This window comes from Hippichthys cyanospilos, chromosome 5, assembly GCF_059441005.1.
Source record: "Hippichthys cyanospilos isolate Australia breed blue-spotted pipefish chromosome 5, RoL_Hcya_1.0, whole genome shotgun sequence".
NCBI classification, from domain to species: Eukaryota; Metazoa; Chordata; class Actinopteri; order Syngnathiformes; family Syngnathidae; genus Hippichthys; species Hippichthys cyanospilos.
In genome coordinates, this window is record NC_142373.1 from 21,987,348 (window position 1) to 22,008,235 (window position 20,888).

The window sequence follows — 20,888 nt, forward strand, 5'->3', positions numbered from 1 at the left end:
ATTTAACAATAAAATAGTAGAAAAATGCATTGCATTTTATTACTTAAGTAAGAAATACCAATTGTCACGTATACATGTAAATGTGTTGATTCTGTATTAAAAAAAAAAAAAAAAAAAAGATCACCAAAGAATGCATCCATCCATTCTCTGTCATGGATGTACTGAAGCATACCCGATTTGACTTTGGGCAAAAAGATTGCGTTTTATGTGTGGAAGGAAACCGTAAATGTTAATGTCCCAAAAGAATTATTATTATGCTTTATCTGCAAGCATGCTGCGTAGTTAAAATAACTATGGAGGATGATAATGTTCCTGAAGGCTAATAATAAAGCCTGTAATGAAAGTGTTCCGGCGGCGCGACGCAGCACACAGTGCAGGGGAGGGGAGGGATGATGGAGCTAAGATGGCAGACTGTCTGAGGGTGCAGCAGCTCGGGGGTCAACGCATTTCCGAGGGACAAATGGCAAACAAAAAAACCCCCAAGACTACGAATGCTATCGACGTGTGACAATTTATAGGTAATGTTCTTGTAGCTCGAGGAAGAGACGCGAAGGAGGCGGAGGAGGAGGAGGAGAGGGAGGAGAGGACCTCGGTCGCCGAATTAGCCCTGATAACAAGCGCCGATCCCGGATACAATTTTTGCCATTTTCCGCAACGCTAAAAAGGACACGTTAGAGGCGCGTGTTGGATTTTACAATAGCCAGATTGTACCCGATGGCCGGGCGTGATCTAGCTGCTTTCTGTTTTGCGTGATTCATGTATGCATTGTGCTCCTAAACGATGATGTGTGCCGCTGCGGCAGCGGCCGCCGCCGGTGGGGGGATTCTACCCTCTTCGTCGCCGTCGATGGGGCTGGGAGTCCGGGTCATGTACGGACTAGGAGCCGATCTCTCCACCATCGGGCCGGGCATGGGTCCCTGTCCCACGACCGGATCCCAGTCTGACTGTCGGACTCGTTACCAGCTTTTACTCTCAGGGAGAGCCCTGGCGGAAAGATACCGGAGGATTTACACAACTGCCATCAACGATAAAGAGCAAGGGATCAACCCAGGAAGGTGAGTGGGGCTACTTGGCTGTTCACCCGAGAGGCTGGCTTGTCATTCGCGGGGCTAGCTTGAAGCTAACCTAGCTCAACGTCATACCCCGGCTCTACACGGCGATCGTTAAAGAAATGTCATTCATGTCTCGTCAGCGAGGCTAGCTTTTCTGATTTGTGCCGCACTCGCATTAGCTCCCAAAACAAACAAACGAATAAATAAATGAGCTGTTCTGAGCGAAGGGGTGGGGGACACTCCTGGAGGGGTCAGCTTAATTGCGAAGCATTTGGTCCAGGGACTTCCTTAGCCTTTCGGAGCCCCGTTGTCGATCATGCTAGCTCCGTCCAACATACACAAAGGGGGGCTTGTCTGACCGATGTATTTCTTTTTTAAGCTGCACAACACAATACTTGCCGTTTAAATAAACCCACCAGCTCACACTGTACGGTTTAAATGGAACGCACCTTTCCCCTCATAATAAAGCCAAATCTATGCAGCTATAAGCGCAGATGTCATGAGAGCCAGTTTACATTTTAATATACCAACAGACGTTACCACCACAGCGTAACCCGGCCAAATGTTAACAATCATATCAAGCACTGTCCAGAATATGCACTGGTTTGAAAGTCATGGCAATTCGTGAGTGTTAAGGCCCAACGGCGTCACTATTTCGATTGCTAGCTAGTTAGCTTGCAAGCTAGCTAGATGTCAACTAACATGGAAGTAGCGTTAAGTTTCCTCTTCTCCAGTCATGTTTTGGAGATGCAAAAGTAATGACGGCAACAGGATAAAAATGTCTGCGTGTTCGTGAGGAAGAGGGGATGGCTGATCTCAAGTGGCAGGTTTATTTATTTATTTTGGCCTAATAGAGTTACGTCATTTATTGTCAGTCAGGTTAGAGAGGAGCTGGGTCATTGCAGCATCCTCCCTCACTCTGCTCTTGTGCTCTTGTTGTCAGCAGCCCTCAATGTCAGTTTACAATAAGAAGACCTTTTCTGCTACAAAATGCTTTGTTGATGAAACAGTAGTTCAGTTATTCTAGAAGATGGTTCACACTTTTAAAATCTGCTTATTTTATTTTACAGGCACCACGATAGTGGCTAATAATTTCAAGTCAAAAACAAAGAATATATTCTAAAGCAGTGGATCTCAAATAGGGGTACTAGTATCCCTGGGGGTACTTGAAGGAAATTCAGGGGGAACTGAGATAAAACAAACATGCAAAAATCCTTTAAAAATAAATATTGAATAAATTGTTTCAGCAAAATATAAATTCATAAAAAAATTATGTTCAGTGGATTATTCAATTTCATTACTGTACAAAGCCAGATTCTCCCTTATACTAGAAAGGTTCAGCTTGTCATGTGCCACCTCTTTGTTACCTGTCAAGTTAATGATTTATTTTTGTGAACGCATCTCTACTATGATCCCAAAAGAGGACACTTTAAGATGAATATTTTTCTCTTGATATACATTAATTTATAATGATTTCTTTTTGAGAACAGGTCTGACACTTTATGTTGACTATTTTTGGGGGACTGATATTAATAATTCAGCTAATGATTTATTTATGTGAATAGATCTCAACTAAGCCCAAAACAGGACGGCTTATATTTAATATTTTTCTGTTGACCAATACTTGTTTTTAATTATTTTTATTTTGACAACAGGTCTGACACTTTATATTGATTATTTTTTTATGGAAAAAAAATATTATTAATTATGTTGTTTCTGTTTGATAACAGATTTCTTCTATGATCCAAAGAGGACACTTTGGGTTGATTATTTTTTTGTAGACCAATACAAATTAAGTTAGAAAGGGTCCAAAGTTGAATAAATCTGACAAGAAGTCTGGAAGGTAAGACAAAAAAAAGAAGGTAGAAATTCATCTTCTAATTATTGCAGGTGTTTCTATACTGTTCCATCCATTTCCTAGAGCCGCTTATCCTCACAAGGATCGCAGGCTTGCTGGTGCCTATCCCAGTTGGCGGGGGACACTCTGAACTGGTCGCCAGCCAATTGCAGGGCACACAGAGATGAACAACCATTTATGCCCCCCAATCACAATACAACTGCCATGCATATTTTTGGAGTGTGGAAGGAAGCCAGAGTGCCCGGTGAGAACCCCTTTGGGCTTGGGGAGAACCTGCAAACTCCAAACAGGAAGGCCGGAGCGAGGTGGATTTGAACTCAGGTCCCTGAACTGTGAGGCGGACATGCTATTCATTGCGCCACTGAGCCGCCTACGTTTCTTTACTGTTAGCCTCTCTTAATTTTTTGTGCTGGAAGGAAAAGTATATGTGCTAATAACGTGTTGTTAAACACAATGGAGAGACGTCTCCTCACCGTAATTGCTTTATCATTATCTCAAGTTCACACTTTCATTGACCAACGCACAAGGAACCTGTGTATCATATCAACTTAAAGTTGGCCTTGGAATGGTGGCAGTGTGTGACTCAATTAGAAAGTGAAGACATTTGTACTTTCATTTCCTTGAGGTCAGGGATGTGTTTTCACCGACAATTCTCTGATTGCCACTGGGGATAATGAATCAAAAATTAATTGATTTGTAACCCAATTTTCTGAAATGAAAACCTATTGTGCCATGTTATCTTACAAAAAGCACAGCAGACGTTAAACAAGTCGAGAGGAAATTGACAGTGCCTCTGCCACTTTTAGACAATTCCTACATTTTTTTACAAAAATAATTGGCTGAGTCTAGGATCGTTTGTGGCGATCCTCAAGGCTGCAGTATTGCTACCCATATCAACTTTGAAAAAGTGGTATCAAGCCATCCTAATATAATTAGTTAAGATCTTTTTGGATAGTCCGAGTGTTCATTTTTTGTTTTCAGTGCTTTTACTCAAACTTTCTCTTCCTGTTGTATTGCCACAAAACATCAAATACGTTTCTGTTCGATTCTAAGCAGTGAACACATAAAAAATAAAATAAAAATAAAACTCCACAAAACAAAAACATAGGAAGACCACCAAAACAATGCAAATTCAATATTCACAATTTTTCGAACTTTATAAGATGCGATGTGACAAGAACACTGCAGTTATGGGTGTTCTAGGTTGATTTATGTCTTTTTAAGTAACAATAATCATTTTTGTCGTCAACTACAAAAATGAATTATAAACCGGGCAATCCCGTCGGGGACTTAGAGTTGTTGATTACAAAGCCTAAGGATAATTGCATGCTGGCTTGTGAAGAGCATTTCAATGTTCCAGGGATATACGGTTAATAAAGCCATTTCACAGGTGTTGTTTACACATCAACTTTGATGAATATACCTTGTCAGGGGTCATTTCAGTCTTCATAAGCCATATTAAATGTTTGAAAAAATACATTATGATATGATTATGTATTTGTTAAACGTGTTTTCCCTTTTTTATGACAACATTTCCTCTAAATTAATATTTGTTTTTAGAATTGCATTGCAGAAGGTCAAATGAAATGCTCTATATATGGTCCTCCTGTTATTGGTTTCCCTTGACTGCTTGATACATATTGGTTGTGACGGACCTTTTTTTTTTCAGGGGAAAGAAAGCCTTAAACAAGAAGAAGCTGAAAAGGCGACAAAAGGTGAAGTCCAAAGTCAAATCGAGGACAAAGGTAAGACTTGCTCATCAATTTGTTATTATAACATTGCACAAACAAACAATCATAATTCACACAATCAAGTGTAATCTTACTGATCAAAATCATGTTTGGCGCCAGACTCCATCTCACCCTCAAACACTGCCAGGGGAGTGTCAAGAAGCACAATACAAAACACACCAAAGAGGGGTGGGCTTGGGTGTCTCATTCGTGTTAGGGACGGCCTGTTGCCAAGCAACCCGATGTGTTCCGTATCGCCACAGCAACAGTTGCCTGGCTCCAACTCCTCCATCCAAAGGGGACACCTCGTCAACTTGAGGAGGAACATTTCGTTTTTGTGTGTTACAAGCTCGTTTTTGTTACAAGCTCATCTTTTTGTCCGCTCAAGGCAAAACACAATGTGGTTGACCTCTGAATTTTGAAAGCATATTGCTTCTTGGGAAAGAGTGGAAATAATCAGTTTCTACGTTAACCTGTCCTAAAGTTGAAGTTATTGTTGTGGAAGAGCGTTTTTTTTTTTGGTTGGTTTTGTTTGTGTGTTTAGAGAGGTGTCCATGCGCCACAGTATAGCGTAAATAAATAAATTCAAATGTTTGCAAATGTTTTCTTTTAATTCAGCACATAGAAAATAAGTCTGCTTACATGGAGGACCACAAATAAAAGAAAATATTTTCTGGTGAGAGGCTGAAACACTGAGTATTTGGATATTTTACCTTAAACGAAGTCTCAAAACAATGAATTGATTCTCGAAAATGTTCATCGATCAATTTGATAATCGATTACTTGACGATTAATCAATGAATCGTTACAGCACTACCACAACGTGTCTAGTTGTTTGCTTTCAAAGGGCAACCCTTTCAAACAGGCTAATTTAAGCAAGACAAGAAATAATATTTTTGATCCGCAAGTATTTTTAACAAAGCATGTCATCAACACCAGTGACTTTTAAAAGCTGCCAGCGGACAAATATAGCATGCAGAAATGGCCAGCAACATTTAAGGATGAATTAATTAATCAGTGCTTGAGTCTCTCAATATTTACACAGTTAAGCAAATGTGCACTGGTACTACTGCTTTTAATTTTTTTCTTGCTAGTTTCGCATACAGCATATAATTACAAGTTACAGTAACAGCCTCCTCCTACTCTTCCTCTTACAACTAAATGAGTGTTGTGTCTACACGCTTCCTAATTAATATGCATTTTGAACTATTAAAAGAAGTGTGATATACATTATCTAATCACACCAATGGGAATGAATAGATCACATTAAACCAAACACTCACATGAATGGTGCACTGCAGGCCCGATTACATATACAGTGTTTGTGGGGGAAAGAAAAAAAGTGTCAGACAGACAGTGTCTTCTATAAATATACTGTAAGTGACTTCACTGGCACAGTTTTGCTGTAAAACCTGTTAACGAGCTGCCGGAAAACAATATTTTACAGGTTTAGAAAAAAGCAGCACTATTTATTTCAATCGCAAGAACCACATCCCGGGTACACTCGAACAAACCACAATGTTGCCATGTGATTACTGCTGTCAGTGGCAGTGTTATAAGTTTGTACACGTGTTGTAATTTCTCAGGAAATGACTAATATTAGATGTTGTTGATTGAAAATAATAAAATATAATTCCCTCAGTTCAATGTTATGAGTGAAGACAAGTTGAAATGTATTAAATTTGAATACCACAAACATGTGCTTCTACAAATCGGACCAAAATATTTTGGGAAATATTTAGTACTCTCGTTTATCTATTCCATACCTGTCTGCGATTGGTTAAAAGATGCAATGTGGAAAAAAAAAACATGTACAGTATATTTAAAAAAAAAAGTCTTTAATCTTCCCTCCACCGTGATACTTTTCAAATAACCAAAACACCTTTACAGTAATTAGCACTTTTTTTCGCCTCATTTGCTTGCTCACACACTTTCAAATGAGTTAAAGTGGGCTTGCTTCAAGCTGTTTATTTGTCTGTCTGACTGCGACACCTGCGGCATCTGCGACACAAATTATAATTCCATTTCAACCTTAACTTTTACTGTGTAATTTTATTTATACTGTATGACTGTTACCGGTTGTACTTATTAGAATTGTTTGAAAATGTTGCCGACTGCTAATGAAGATTTTATGATGTGAGTTTGATCCTGGAATAAGCAATTTCTGTTCCCAAAAATTGCTATGAGGAAAACTGTGGATGAACAGCATCTCATACATTATGTACAAGCGTGGAGTTTCTGCTCCATTCAAAATGTGGGAACATTTCAAAATCTGATTCTCGAGCATTCTCTGCTCATTTACAGCAAGAGGTTTCTATTACAGGCCTTGTTCTCTTTAAATGTACACTAAGTGCTACAGGCAAGAGATCAGCAGAAGCCCTGCTCGATGGAACTAATATCTTCCCTGTTGCTTTGCGTTTGAATGACCTCGTCTCAACCCTCTCCTCTGGTTCCCCCCTCCCAAACAGATGACATCACCTCCTGTGATGGGCATGCCCTAAGGGCAATGAGAGGCAGTGGTAATCGATCAATGAGCTTCCTCCTGTGGCTAAAAGTGCCGCCTCAATGGAGAAAGCCAGTCATTCAGTGTGTTCATCCAGGGATCCACCAAAATGAGCAGCACAATTAAAGGAAAAAATAAGAAAAAAAAAAGCGTGAAATTATTTGAAATTGTATTGATTACTGTGTGTTTTTTGGTGCTACTTTTCATATTAAACACATGGCGATAATGTGTAATTTTTGAGGGGGACGCAGGAACCAATGAATGCTATTTCCATCTATTTCAATGGGTCAATCTGATTTGGCATACAACCATTTTTCATGTGGTCAAGGAATACAGTACATTACATACAGCACATTCAACTCGTATCTGACGGCGCCACTGTACAATACTTACATTGTGTACAGTACTTACATTTACCGTATGTTCCGCACTATAAGGGGCACACTCAATTAATGACATATTTGAAAACTTTTTCAATCACAATATAGTAATACTCAAAGTAATAACAATAATAACTCAAATAGTAACTCTAAACTCTCAGTAGCATAATAACTCAACATCAATATGACCAACCTTGTTCAACTGTAAACACACAAAAGAAACAGGTAAAGCTTACTTTATCACTTCGTTCCCCATCTACGAATCCCAATCTCAATATTGATCCATATATAAGGCGCACCTGAGTATAAGGCGCATCATCAGCTTTTTTAAAAAAATAAGCCTTTTAGGTGCGCCTTATAGTGTTCAAAATACGGTAATTTGTATTCAACTTTTTTTTCTCGTGACTTTTTTTTTCCAGATAGAAAATCTTTGTGGTGGCAACGGCAAGTGACTCAACTAACTTTTCATAAATTGTCAGTTTACGCCACTCAATTAAAATTTGGACTGTTCCACTATTTGATTATTTTGATTAGAGTTCCTTCCACGGGCACTTTTCATATGTAAGATCAATACCAGTTCTAATGAGTTACGACCACAAATGCCAACACACAGGAAGTGTTCTCAACTTGACTGACCACTTCCCCTTTGGCACTTTGTCCTTCACAGACAGAAAGTTTTGATGGCGCCCTCTGCGTGCCCGACATCAAGCTACACAGCAACCCGTCAGCATTCAATGTCTACTGCAATGTGCGCCACTGCGTGCTGGAGTGGCAGCAGAGGGAGGCTTCGTTGGCGCTGGCCTCCAGGAGCTCGGTGCAGAGCGGAGACTCAGACAGTGAGGAGGAGGAGGAGTACCGCGAGCCAGCCATCAAGCTGCCAAAGGTAAGGACGCTCTTTTATCATTCTGCAGTGTGCTCCCTATAGGCCTTTACCTTTTCTATCACCTTCCCAGACTGTTCTAACCCCTATCAGGAGGGTTAACAGCCTCACCTGACCCACATTTCGCTTTGACTGGTTTTAATTTCTATTCACAAGGAGCTAGCTACCAGTCTAACATGGGGGTTGGAGATAATGTTAACAAAGATTGCGTCATCACTTACTGGTTATGACTTGCTAAATATAATGTCTACACTCGTGCAATGTTACAGAATGTCACGATGCAGCCAATAATTTGTTTCTTGCATGTTAATTATATTCTATCACAGGATGACTCTGGTACTGTATGTCCTCAAGTTTTACTGTATTTGCTTACAACCAAACCAGGGTGGATTTTACACAGAAGGATATTACTGCCATTGATGGTTTTAGACGCCAAAGATCATTTTTACTTGGCTGGCAGTGCCTCTTTTTTGTATTCTGATGGGCATTTGAGTTGAGTCAAAAAGTTAAGTATAAGTAGTTTAGCTATTAGCTCAGATTTATTTGTGTCCGCAGATCATCGGCATTGGTCTATGTGGGGTCTTTGAGCTGATAAAAGAGACACGCTTTTCACACCCCTCGCTGTGCCTGCGCAGTCTGCAGGCCTTATTGGACATGCTCCAGGGGCAACAGCCCGAGGGCTTCCAGACTGAGCCTCCTGACGTGCTGGGTGAGGAGTGCACACACAAATCATTCTCATCGGTGGTGGTGAAATAACAAGGGAAATGTTTTGCATTGGACTAAATTCTGTGATATACTCAATGTTGTAATTGTTAGGCTACTGCGTAACTTACCGAGTATCTGTAAATTTATAGTTTGACTTTTTTGTGTGTGTACAGAACACAGCCTACAATTTATATTTTTCAAAATGATTTTAGTTTATTTATAAACAGTTCTTGAGATAGCCCGTAGCATGGGAGAAAAAGTGACATTTTTCACTACTATTATTCAATATTAGAATTGTGATTACATCATTGGAATGAAATCAAATTCACAGTTTTTCTTGCAAATGTTTTTGGTTCATTAATAACACTTAACATGTTAGGCCGCCTGTCAAAATTGAAGAGTCAAACCAGCAGCTTAAAAAACTGTACATTTTGATTTTTAATATTTCACTATTTACAACAGTAATGCGATTCAGGAATACAGTACAGGAAAATCACTCTAAATTAACTCTAAATTAATTTAATCCAAAAATGACCCATCAGTGCAAATTTGATTAATTCTTTCTACTTAACGGTGTATTAACCCTTATAGAAAGAAAAAAAAAAATCTTTGGGTACATGAATGACCAATGTGTTTCAACATGGGCAGCTGTGGTTATAAACCTAAGTAATACATTTTAAGCATTGTAATTTTGTGATTGAAAATAAACCTATGCCTTGATGATTCAATACTGTAAAGTGAGTGGATTGGTCCATTTTCTGCTTTCAAATGCCTAACTTTACCTGATTACATGTTGTTCTTCAGAGTCCCTTTTCCAGCTGCTGCTGGAGACCACAGTCCGTAGCACGGGCCCCAACGACCCGACGGGACAGGCCATTACTGCCCTGTCTTGCGCTTGCCTCTTCAGCCTGGTGGTATCCTGGGGGGACACTGGCAAGATTCTGCAGGCTGTCTCTGCTATCCTCACCAACAATGGCAGCCACGCTTGCCAGACGATACAGGTGATTGACTAAAGTAATAATAGCACTACAGCTGTGTCTTGAGATTTAATTTGCCCATTGGCCATGCTAATAACTCAAAACACGAGCCAAATGATATTTCCTCATTGAAATAAATGGAAATGGAATTACATACCATATTTAATGTAGTGTTTGTTTTTAACACATTAATCCCTAGCCATTTTCAGACATTCCTTTACCCAAACACTTGATAGCAAAAATGATAACTACAGTACATAAAAATAAGTACTTGATATTGAATCTCTGAACGCTGAAACGACTTATAATAATAACACAATTCTATACATATGATGTAAAATATTGATTAGTTTGTGCGTCAGCTTTAAATCATGCGCTCCAATTCATTGTGCTGTTTTGGAGGCCACCCGGAAACAGTATATTACAGACATTACTTTTACTACTGCTATACTTGAAGTCATTCAGCAAGATGCTATAATAGTGTGTTATAATAACATGTGTTGCTCCATCGTTTGTGTTCAAATATCTTCCTGGGATAATTGATGCCATCCTTCAAGATTGTTTCATTGTTAGCATTAAGCTAAGAGGCTTTTCCCAAGACCAAGTAATTTGGTTGTTTTAAATGAATTAAACTACTGTAGTTTGGAAATGCACATTTTGTTGGCCAACAGTAGTGAGGAACTGCAGCTTTGTTTAAAAGCTATCATACAGGAAATATCGCTGTTCACCTCCTTTGTGCATTTCTTTTAAGCAATGTGGACAGTTCAAATTGGGTTTGGCAAAATGTCAGCCGGCTTGCTGTCCCCACACTAATTAGTTTACCCTTCCTGATGACTTCTTCTGTTCTGCCAAGTCACTGGTCCTCCTTCCCGTCTGACTGCATCTTTTGCTTTAAACCGTATTTCTTTTAATAGCTATTCCTCTCTTTGGAACTGACACATTCTAAAAATAGCCACGTTAAGTTCATTTAAGACTGTAAATTGTCCATATGTGTGAATGTGCATGGCTGTTTTTCTGTATGTACCCAGATATTGATGGGCAACCAGTTCAAGTTGTACCCCTGGCCCTCAATCAAAATCAGCTAGGGTTGACCAGCCACTGCTGGATTCATTAACCTTTGAATGATGCTTGTTATGGTATATAGTAGTTGTTATGGCCATATAAAGTAAGAGTAGCCTAGGCTAGGCTAGCTTAGCTTTCTTCGTATTTCTTGATTATCTCCAGTCTCGTTTCCATATAAATCATCTTCTTACTTTTCTCTTTAACATCACTAGCAATCTTGGGACTCATGGATAACCAATTCAAGTTTGAATCAAGCACTAAAATGCACAATAAATACGATATTGAAAGCGCTCTCACACAAGATCAAGTCTTTGGGCAGCCATCTTTGTGACCCCGTGCACCGACCAATAGTAGATCAGCATCTTTGTGACCCCATCACGCTGACCAATAGTAAGCCAGTATCTTAGGGAGTTTAGACACCGATATAGCAGACCAGCAGTGACACGCTGCAGCGGAGGCAGTTTGATGCCAACAGAAAATAAGAGCTATTTTCTAAAAATGCCTCAAGAGGGAGGCAAAACAACAAACACAACCAACCTCACAGGTCATGACAGTTGTTGATGTTAATCGTAAAGCAGAATAAATGCCTTAAAGTGGGGATGAAAAAAACTCATTATTCCGCATCGTAACGTGAAAAAAAAACATAAGCCAGGGACGCTGTAACCCTAGGGTCTACTGTATATAGTCTGAGAGTGCCTTATTCAATGAGCATTGTTTTATTTTTAAAGACATTTAGTTTTTGCTCTTGTGTTGGATCTTATTATATCATGTAGATTTACTTAATAAAGTCTCAGTCTGCAGCCTACAGACTACAGATTTTATTTTTTTCTCCTGGGTTCTTGACTTTAAAGCCTTGATGAGACTGAGTCATCTGGCTGGCGGGAAGTGTATGCCTCTGCAGACCACACATGTGTGTGTGTGTGTGTGTGTGTGTGTGTGTGTGCGCGCGTGTCTGTGATATAACTGCTGTGGTAATGTGATGTTGAGCTCTGAGACTGGGGAAAACTCACACTGCAGGTTGTAATACTATTTAAACGAGTCATCAGCAGCGCCAGGAGCATCATTTGCTTCCCATAATAACTACCCATAATGTCACTAAAGAGCCAATGTAATGCATTCTATAAGCTTTACTCACACATGCGCTTCCCTTAGGTGCCCACTATATTGAATGCCCTGCAGAGGAGCGTGCAGGCAGTTTTGGTGGGAAAAATCCAAATCCAGGACTGGTTTGGCAACGGCATCAAACGCGCGGCATTGATGAACAAATGGGTGCTGAAAGGTGTGACCATTGACGAGGATGAACGCTGCCTCCTACAGACTGACGGCTCCTTTCTTTACCTGCTCTGCAAGGACGGACTATACAAAGTGGGCTCAGGATACAGCGGCACTGTCAGGGTATGTTACACTGGAAACAATTTCTGCAGTTGAACCTCAAAAGTGAAAGCAAAAAAAATACCTCTGGGATACCAATTGAAATTCAATAATAACTTCCTGATTAAACCTTTTTTTGCCATTCACAATCATAAACTTGTGTAAACAGAGATGAGTGCAACTAGCAGCGTATCAGATTTTCCATCACCTGGTTATCATCTAATCTTCCTTTGCTATCAGTGATACCCTTTAGAGTTGAGACTACACAAGCAAATGTCAAAAAGCAACAAAAAAAAGCATAAACATTTCTGCCTTTTTTCTCTTGTAGATACTAGTTGGAATCTCATATTTACTGTTTTGCTGATTGATAAATCAGCATTCAAAAAAGATTTTCAATTTCCATACCTTTAGTAGGACTTTTTTTTTCAAAATGAAAGTGCAGAAAATTCACTAATGTAAACTGGTTATGATTTGGTTAAGTGGTTTGGCCCTTTAACATCATAAAATAGGCAAAACATGTTGATCATTTTGTTCCAAAGTACAAACAGATGTTTGTAAATGTATCATTTCGATTTAACACAATGATCGTCAGTTTGCTGTGGAGGACTAAACAAATCTGAAAATATTTACTCTTGAGGCTAAAATTCTGAGGATGTTTACTTTTTTAGGTTTCTAAATGATTAATTAGATTGTCAATAGTTAGAGAGTAAAATACTAATCGCTTTCATACATAACAGTAACTTCCGTTTCTTGTCCAAGGTTTGTGATCACATTTCCTCTGGTACACTTAATGTGGTGCCATCAAAAATGTGTAACTGTTCTCCAGCTTCATATTTTTCGTTTTACCATCACGCTATCCAACTCGCACGGCCATCACCCAAAGGGAAAAAAATATACAGTATATACTTTGGATCATGGATTGGCAACCTTTAATATTCAAATTTTATGCCGTTTTGACTGTTTCTCACAGGAAACACTGGGAGCCGCAAAATATTTTTGACATCAAAAGTTGAGATAACATTGCATATAAAAATAGTGATTCTCCTAATCATGAAATTAAATCAAGCTAAACCATTATTTAAATCATCCACTTACATCCACGCAAAATGCAAATGTGCAAACAGAAAATGCCACCAATTTTTAGCGTATGGATCGTGCAGTCAATTTGAACTAATAACTGTTACACTTAATGTAAAATGTGTGTGCAAGATAACAGCCATACAAAATATTTACACTGCCAGTTGAAAGTTTGAAAACACAGTCAAAGTCAAGTGATTTCATAAACATTTGGAGGTCAAAACATTCTTTAACATTTATAGTTGCAAAGCCGTTCATTCCAGTTATTGAAGCAAAAGCTACATCATAAATCATCCTCATAAATATGAGTGAGAAAATACCTAAATTTGGCATTTCAAGTTGGCTACTTTAAATACAAAATATTTTTGTTTGAGTAATATTTTTAATTTTAGTGAATGATTGCTTGTTTGTTCATGCATAAACATAAACAAAACATAAACATTTTAATTGAATGTAAAAACAGCACCATAATTTTCATATTTGTAATTACAGTGCATCTAGAAAGCCAGCTAACTGCTCTACTTAAAATTTAAATCAAATACTCATTATTTAAAAGTAGACATGGGACAATATCAGATTCTGGTGATATGATAACCTTGAGCAAAAATATCATGTATCACGTATTGAAATTACAGCTCTAAAATAAATAATTTTAAATTCATTTTTCCTAGATGTATCCAATTTTCCACAATGTAAAAACAGTTTTATTTTTAAACAACATATATAATACATCATCAGACAATAACAAACATTTATCATGCGAAATTAAAATAAATATGTAAATAAAATCACAACAAGCCTTCGGTGAGCAAAATGTGTTTTATTCACCAATCACATACACATCTAATTTACAATAAAATATGGGAACGTTGTACAAAATAACTATAAATCTGTAGCACCAATATTTAAAAAAAAATGATTGATTTTAAATAAACAACCATAGAGTGAGTGAGAGAGAGTGAGTAATTTATTGGTTCTTTTCTCCTGTGCACACGCTCTCGATCACTAGCTCATAGCTTACTCGAAAGTTCACCCGGTCTTTTTCGAAAGCTGCAAATTTCCCAGACCCCCGACTTCGTTTGTTTGGATGGGTGAAAAAGTTAAATTTTTTTTCTCTTTGTTGAGACACACTCGAGCAGGCGAGAAAGCTCGCGTCCGACCTCGAGCCATATCATATCAAACACTCTGCGAAAGTAGAATATTCGTATCCGTTCCTGTTCCGTCCCCAAACCGTAGACGCGGGTCAATGGGTAAGTCCTTCTTCGAGAGCCAGAGTTGCCCTCGGGATAAACGGCCCTTGCACGTTGACTCAAAGCGGAGCCCGCAGCCGACAAAACAGGCAGTGAGGAAGCAGGGTTGACAATCAGCCTCCACTTTTATTATATTAAAAAAGCACTCTCTCTTTCCTCTGCCTCAACAACTTCTGTTCTGCCGCCACGAATCTGCGCCTCGTCCTCCGCACTCACTCACTCGCCCACTCCCTTGCTCTCCATTCAGGCACCATACTCGCAACAATATGATTACTTGTTAGCCACGTTACCTGCAGTAGTTTGCAGCAGAAAAATTATATTGATACTGAAGCCCACAAAGCAGGAAATGCACAATGTGATTGGCTGGTGCAGCAGAGGAGGACTCACGTTTGATACACAATGAGAGCGCACTGCCATTGCTCGTTAAGTCAGATGATGCAGGAGGAGAAAAAAAAACTTACAGGTACTGAAGATTTGGACAGTTTTGAATAACTGTGACTTTTAAAACCGCAATATCAAGTTAGTGGCCCATGTCTATTTACAAATCATCGAGAGGCACCTAAAATGATGCAACACCCACATGCGGCTCTGGAGCCATGGGTTGGAGACCCCCGCTTTAGATGCTCAGTGAGCTGAAGCCTCACATGATATGGTGAAACGCTGTGAGGCATCTTATGTTCATGTTCACGTGCATTCATTCAACAGTCTGTGATTCAAATGTATTAGTTTCTTTTTACACATCATTTTCTGGCCGGTGTTTTGAGCTTTTTTTTGCTGAAGTATAATTTATGTATGTCTTCCTCAGGGTCATGTTTACAACTCCACCTCTCGCATCAGGAATCGGACAGAGAAGAGGTCCTGGCTGGGTTTTGCGCAGGTAATTTCAGATTATCTTTTTTGATTCAGCAACATGAATATTGGATTAGTTTTTGGCTGAACCACATAAAAAAAATACAAAATTAATGATAAAGCCGACCTTGATGAAAATTGTTTTAAAAGTAGAGCTGAGCAGCTCGTTTGTTTTGTCCCCTTAGGGCTACTTGCTGTACCGAGACACAGGTAACCACAGTATGTCGGCCATCAAGATCAATCCTGAGACACTCGAGCCTGAGGGGGCTGTCACCATGCCAGGTGCTGACAAAATGTTTATCTACTTCATTCACTGATGACAGTCCTCCATGTATTATACATTCTCAGTTTTGTTCACCTCTTGTTGAAGTAAGAAGACTATTGATTTTGTAATCATTGACACAAAGGTTGATTAAACTAGCACAAGGGATAATCAGTTAATATCGATGGTGGCATTTCTCTCCAGGTCAACACTCGGATGGACAGAACATACTCTTTACGGACGGAGAGCACATCAATCAAATTGCAGCTTGCAAAGATGTGAGTCTTAAGCCCTTAATTCTATGGGAATTTCTCACCATGTATAATATAATGAATACCCGACATACGGGTGGATTCTCTTTCATTATGAATTACAGTTCACCAACAGTCGAACACGCTTTACATTTTATGTACAAAGTCTATTCACCCCTCATGCTGTCATTTACTGTATTATAGCATGAGAACTGAACTATCGTGTAGCTCAGCATGGCGACGCGGGTCGTGCTACGCATTCACCAGTTTAATGTCACAAGCTATCTGTGTAAGCACATAAACACTGCACTGCAACGAAGGTGGGGGGAAGGGATCACGTGAAAGCCATACAACTGCTATTGCGTTAGTGCTTCCAACAACGTAGTAGCTTAGAGGGTAGCAAATCACGAGGGCTGCCGCGCATAGGGTGAAGTATTTTTTTATATCCCCCGTTGCCTGCCAAATCTTGATAGACTATTGAGATTTATTGCCATTATAGGTACAGAGTGTTTTATTATTCACATTTAATGAATATTTGAGTGCAAAGCCTAATGAATAAAGGTCTCAAAGAACAGCCACATCTTCTAGAAATAGTATAAAATACTGTACTATATTATATTGTCACTACAGGTATTAATGTTATCTTGTATATCTCTTTAGCAGGATGGATTTGTGGTGCGCATCTACACTATGAGCTCTGACCCCAGCCTGCAGCAGGAACTGCAGCTGAAATTGGCCAGGAAGTGCTTGCATGCCTGCGGCATTTCCCTCTTTGACCTCGAGAAGGATCTGCACATCATCAGTGAGTGATGCTAAATGAACATGATGGTCTTTTCAATTGAACCTTGTTTTCTCACAGAGCGAGGGGAGTATTAAGATACTATCGAGAGTACTCCATATTACTACAGTCTTTTCAACTGATATTAAACAATATTACCTCTACGGTGTTCCCTCATTATGTCGCGCTTCATCTTTCACGCCCTCTGTGCTTCGCTGCTTGGCTAACAGACAATTTGACTGTAATCGGCCATGCCACGGGCACTCCTCCGATGTCGACCTGGAGTTGTTGACCAAACATGATAACAGGAAAGCAGAGTTGACACTCGAAGTTCCATTTCATTACAACAGCATCTATAACATCTTCTGTATGCTCTTTTTCATCCTCACCATACAGTACTCCTTTAACCACGTGTTCTCGCTTCCGTGTGAGATTCACTTAGAGATAGCTACCGGAGGCACTGTAGTCAACAAATTTTTTATTTGTCTCAAGCACTTCGATGCACTTAGTTATTTTTTTCTGTTATAGACTAAGCTGTTACCCGTATAAACACTATTAAAAAAAAATCACAAATAAAACAGTTGTTGAAAGTTGATTTAAATTTCTCTTTTTCTGGTGTTAATGTTAAAAAGGATACAGGTTTAGGTATATTTATACATGGGGGGGTGTTAATAGGAATAGCTAAAACAGAAAAAAATAACCAAATGCATCAAAGTGCCTGAGACAAAAAAAAAAAAAAAAAGAAATTATTATTTTATTGTAATTACACTTCAAATGATAAAAAACAAAACCTTTTGCCTGGGGTCATCCGCGCCTACCCTGGCAGCATCTGCCCTTACCCAAAAATAAAAATATCCTGTAAAGTTAAGCAAAAACTAAACAAAGTTTCGTAAATCAGTCAAATGCTCTGCCTTTAATTCATATCCTTATTATTGCATGCGGTTTTAGTTAGCAGCAGATTTAAAATGGGCTTAGCAATCATCTTTCTAATTTCCATGTGTTGTGAATGATAGTGACTAATAACTCAGAAAATCACAGTCTGAATTAGATATTTTTCCTGGCGCAAAAAGAAGACATTTATTTGTCCTAGGTGAATGGCACACCTGGCAACCAATTGGAACACAAATTTTATTTGATTACAAAATATACTACTTCATTGAAGCAATAAATTGCTATATGATAAGTGCCTTCTTGAGAGGGGAGATTTGTTAATCAAGTGGAATCCACACATGGGTATGTTTTGATATTTTATTTTTTTTTATGTAAAGATCACTATTTAAAGACATGTAATTGTCTTTAAATAGTTGGCGTTTGTGTATGTTGGTCAAGAAGGTACTCTGGCCCCATGAGGCGATAACTTGAAACGTGGTCTTGATCTCACAGGCACAGGCTTTGATGAGGAGGCGGCACTGCTTGGAGCTGGCAGGGAATTTGCACTGATGAAAACTGCCTCTGGGAAGGTGAGTGTAAATATCCTCTATTACTTATTTAATTCACACACTCACTCACCACATCATTCAATGAAGACTTAAGAGATTTAGATTGATTAGATTGACACACAAAATGGTAGTGAAAATCTAGCTTTGCTACCTTGGGTTTGACTTAGGATTCAAATTAGATGTGTGTGTACCAAGTGTTGTTGCAGCGGATAAAGTGGCTTAAAAGCACATATTCTTCATGCAAACAGAAGTCAATGCCAAATATGTTGTTAGGCAGGCGTGTGTTCAGGGCGTAGTTGGTTGCTTCTGTGCAATGGGTGTGACCAGTGTTAGGCCTCGCTAGATAAGAAGAGGAGGCCAGTTTGGTTGTTGATCATCTCTTTGGACCTGGTTGGACTAAGGTTACCTTGTTTTGCAACACTTACCCCACCCATAGGCAAATGCTCTGTGCGCACACCTCATTGTGAAACACTGCACAGAGAAACTTCAAGTCCTGATTACATTTCTTTATGAATGCGTACTGTATAATAATAGTACATTTTTTCACTTGTCTTCCACCATCTTCCCATCTCAGATCTACTACACAGGAAAATATCAAAGCCTGGGCATAAAGCAGGGAGGCCCTTCCGCTGGCAAATGGGTTGAACTTCCTGTTACAAAATCTCCCAAGATCCTTCAGTTCTCTGTCGGCCACGACGGCTCCCATGCGTTGTTAGTGGCCGAAGACGGAAGCGTCTTTTTTACCGGTTCCGCAAGCAAAGGAGAAGACGGAGAGTCCAGTATGAGAGATACTCATATTTATGTCATTATGGATCAGATTGCAAGATAACAAAATGAATGTGATGTGTCAATTTGATGTGTCATTTTCCTTGCCACCCCCTGCAGCTAAAAGCCGACGACAACCTAAACCCTACAAGCCTAAGAAGATGATCAAATTAGAGACTAAGATGGCTGTCTATACTGCGTGTAACAATGGCAGCAGCAGTATTGTCACTAAGGACGGCGAGTTGTACATGTTCGGAAAGGATGCCATTTACAGTGACAGCGCTTGTGAGTACATCATTGAAAAAAAAAAAAAAGAGTGGTACTATCAAAATCAAATGTCCCTGTAATGTAGCATAATACGTTTCAAATTGAATTATTGAGGAAAGTGTTTTGAATTATTGAGGAAAGTGTGCTAGACATGGCTAATAGGAAAATGTGATGATGACCATTGAAAAGGACATGAGATTTACATATGTGGCTCAAACTCGGAGATATGAAATATAAATACTTACGAGGAGCATCACTAAAGGAGTTGCATTATAAATCGCCATCGTTAGCTTGAGTCACTTGTGTGCAACTATAGTTTCCACTGTTGAACGTTTACATCCACATTGTTTTTATGAATTCCCAGGCCTTACAATCATCTTCTGTTTTTCACAGGCCAGGTGACTGATCTGAAAGGCCATGTTGTGACCCAGGTTGCAATGGGAAAGGCCCACACGTGTGTTTTGACCAAAAGTGGGGAGGTGTGGACGTTTGGTGTGAACAACAAAGGCCAGTGTGGCAGAGACACGGGGGCCATGAGTCAGGCTGGAAAAGGTGGGGAAAATGAAAAAAATGACTGATCGTAGTGAATTCAGATGTTAATCTTGTTGATATATATATATATATATATATATATATATATATATATATATATATATATATACTGCAAACATATATACACATGGCATATCTGCACACGTTAATACTCTTTGTGGTGTGTCAAATATTTATTTACACTTTACTGAGACTTTTAGCTTCATCAATTATTTGAAACTTCATGTAGCTTTCGGCGTGGAGAACATGGCCACAGCCATGGATGAGGACCTTGAGGATGAGCTGGAGGAAAAGGAAGAGAAGAGCATGATGTGTCAGTCTGGCATGCACAAGTGGAAGCTGGACCAATGCATGGTTTGCACCGTGTGCGGCGATTGCACAGGCTATGGTGCCAGCTGTGTCAGCAGTGGGCGGCCTGATAGAGTGCCCGGAGGGTAAGAGGACATTACAGTTTTGTTCATTTTTCAAATCACATTTGTGTGTTTGTCTAACTGTTTTTTGTTTGCCAGCATTTGTGGTTGTGGGTCAGGAGAGTCTGGCTGCTCAGCATGCGGCTGCTGCAAGGCTTGTGCCAGGGAGCTGGATGGTCAGGAGGCTCGACAGAGAGGCATCTTTGATGCAGTCAAAGAAATGATCCCATTGGATCTTCTTCTAGGTAACACAATTTCCTCACTTTGTACACAATTTGTAAACAATGGAGGCAAAAAAGTAATTTCATGAGGATACAAAAGGCTTTTTCCTGGGCATTTTTTTGTTTGTTTTTTTAACAAAATCAAATGTGTCACATTACAAGACATAAGACATATTAATATGTTATAAAAATAAAAATAAGGCCAACTATGTGAGTTATTATCATTATTATTATTTTTTTTTTAAGGAA

The 20,888-nt window shown here is 39.2% G+C and overlaps 1 protein-coding gene across 1 annotated transcript in view; it reads left to right on the forward strand.

Moving 5' to 3' along the window:
- The first annotated feature begins 443 nt into the window (after window positions 1-443).
- Window positions 444-20,888, forward strand: part of mycbp2 (MYC binding protein 2) — a 69,074-nt gene continuing 48,629 nt past the window's right edge. The window contains exons 1-16 of the mRNA XM_088414661.1: window positions 444-1,055; window positions 4,580-4,655; window positions 8,191-8,406; window positions 8,959-9,112; window positions 9,913-10,109; window positions 12,300-12,542; window positions 15,651-15,722; window positions 15,880-15,976; window positions 16,161-16,234; window positions 16,868-17,009; window positions 18,369-18,445; window positions 18,999-19,203; window positions 19,310-19,474; window positions 19,850-20,008; window positions 20,238-20,442; window positions 20,518-20,663. Of these exons, the coding sequence (XP_088270787.1) occupies window positions 781-1,055; window positions 4,580-4,655; window positions 8,191-8,406; window positions 8,959-9,112; window positions 9,913-10,109; window positions 12,300-12,542; window positions 15,651-15,722; window positions 15,880-15,976; window positions 16,161-16,234; window positions 16,868-17,009; window positions 18,369-18,445; window positions 18,999-19,203; window positions 19,310-19,474; window positions 19,850-20,008; window positions 20,238-20,442; window positions 20,518-20,663 (2,503 nt within the window). The 5' untranslated portion in view covers window positions 444-780. The remainder of the gene's footprint in view (window positions 1,056-4,579; window positions 4,656-8,190; window positions 8,407-8,958; window positions 9,113-9,912; window positions 10,110-12,299; window positions 12,543-15,650; window positions 15,723-15,879; window positions 15,977-16,160; window positions 16,235-16,867; window positions 17,010-18,368; window positions 18,446-18,998; window positions 19,204-19,309; window positions 19,475-19,849; window positions 20,009-20,237; window positions 20,443-20,517; window positions 20,664-20,888) is intronic.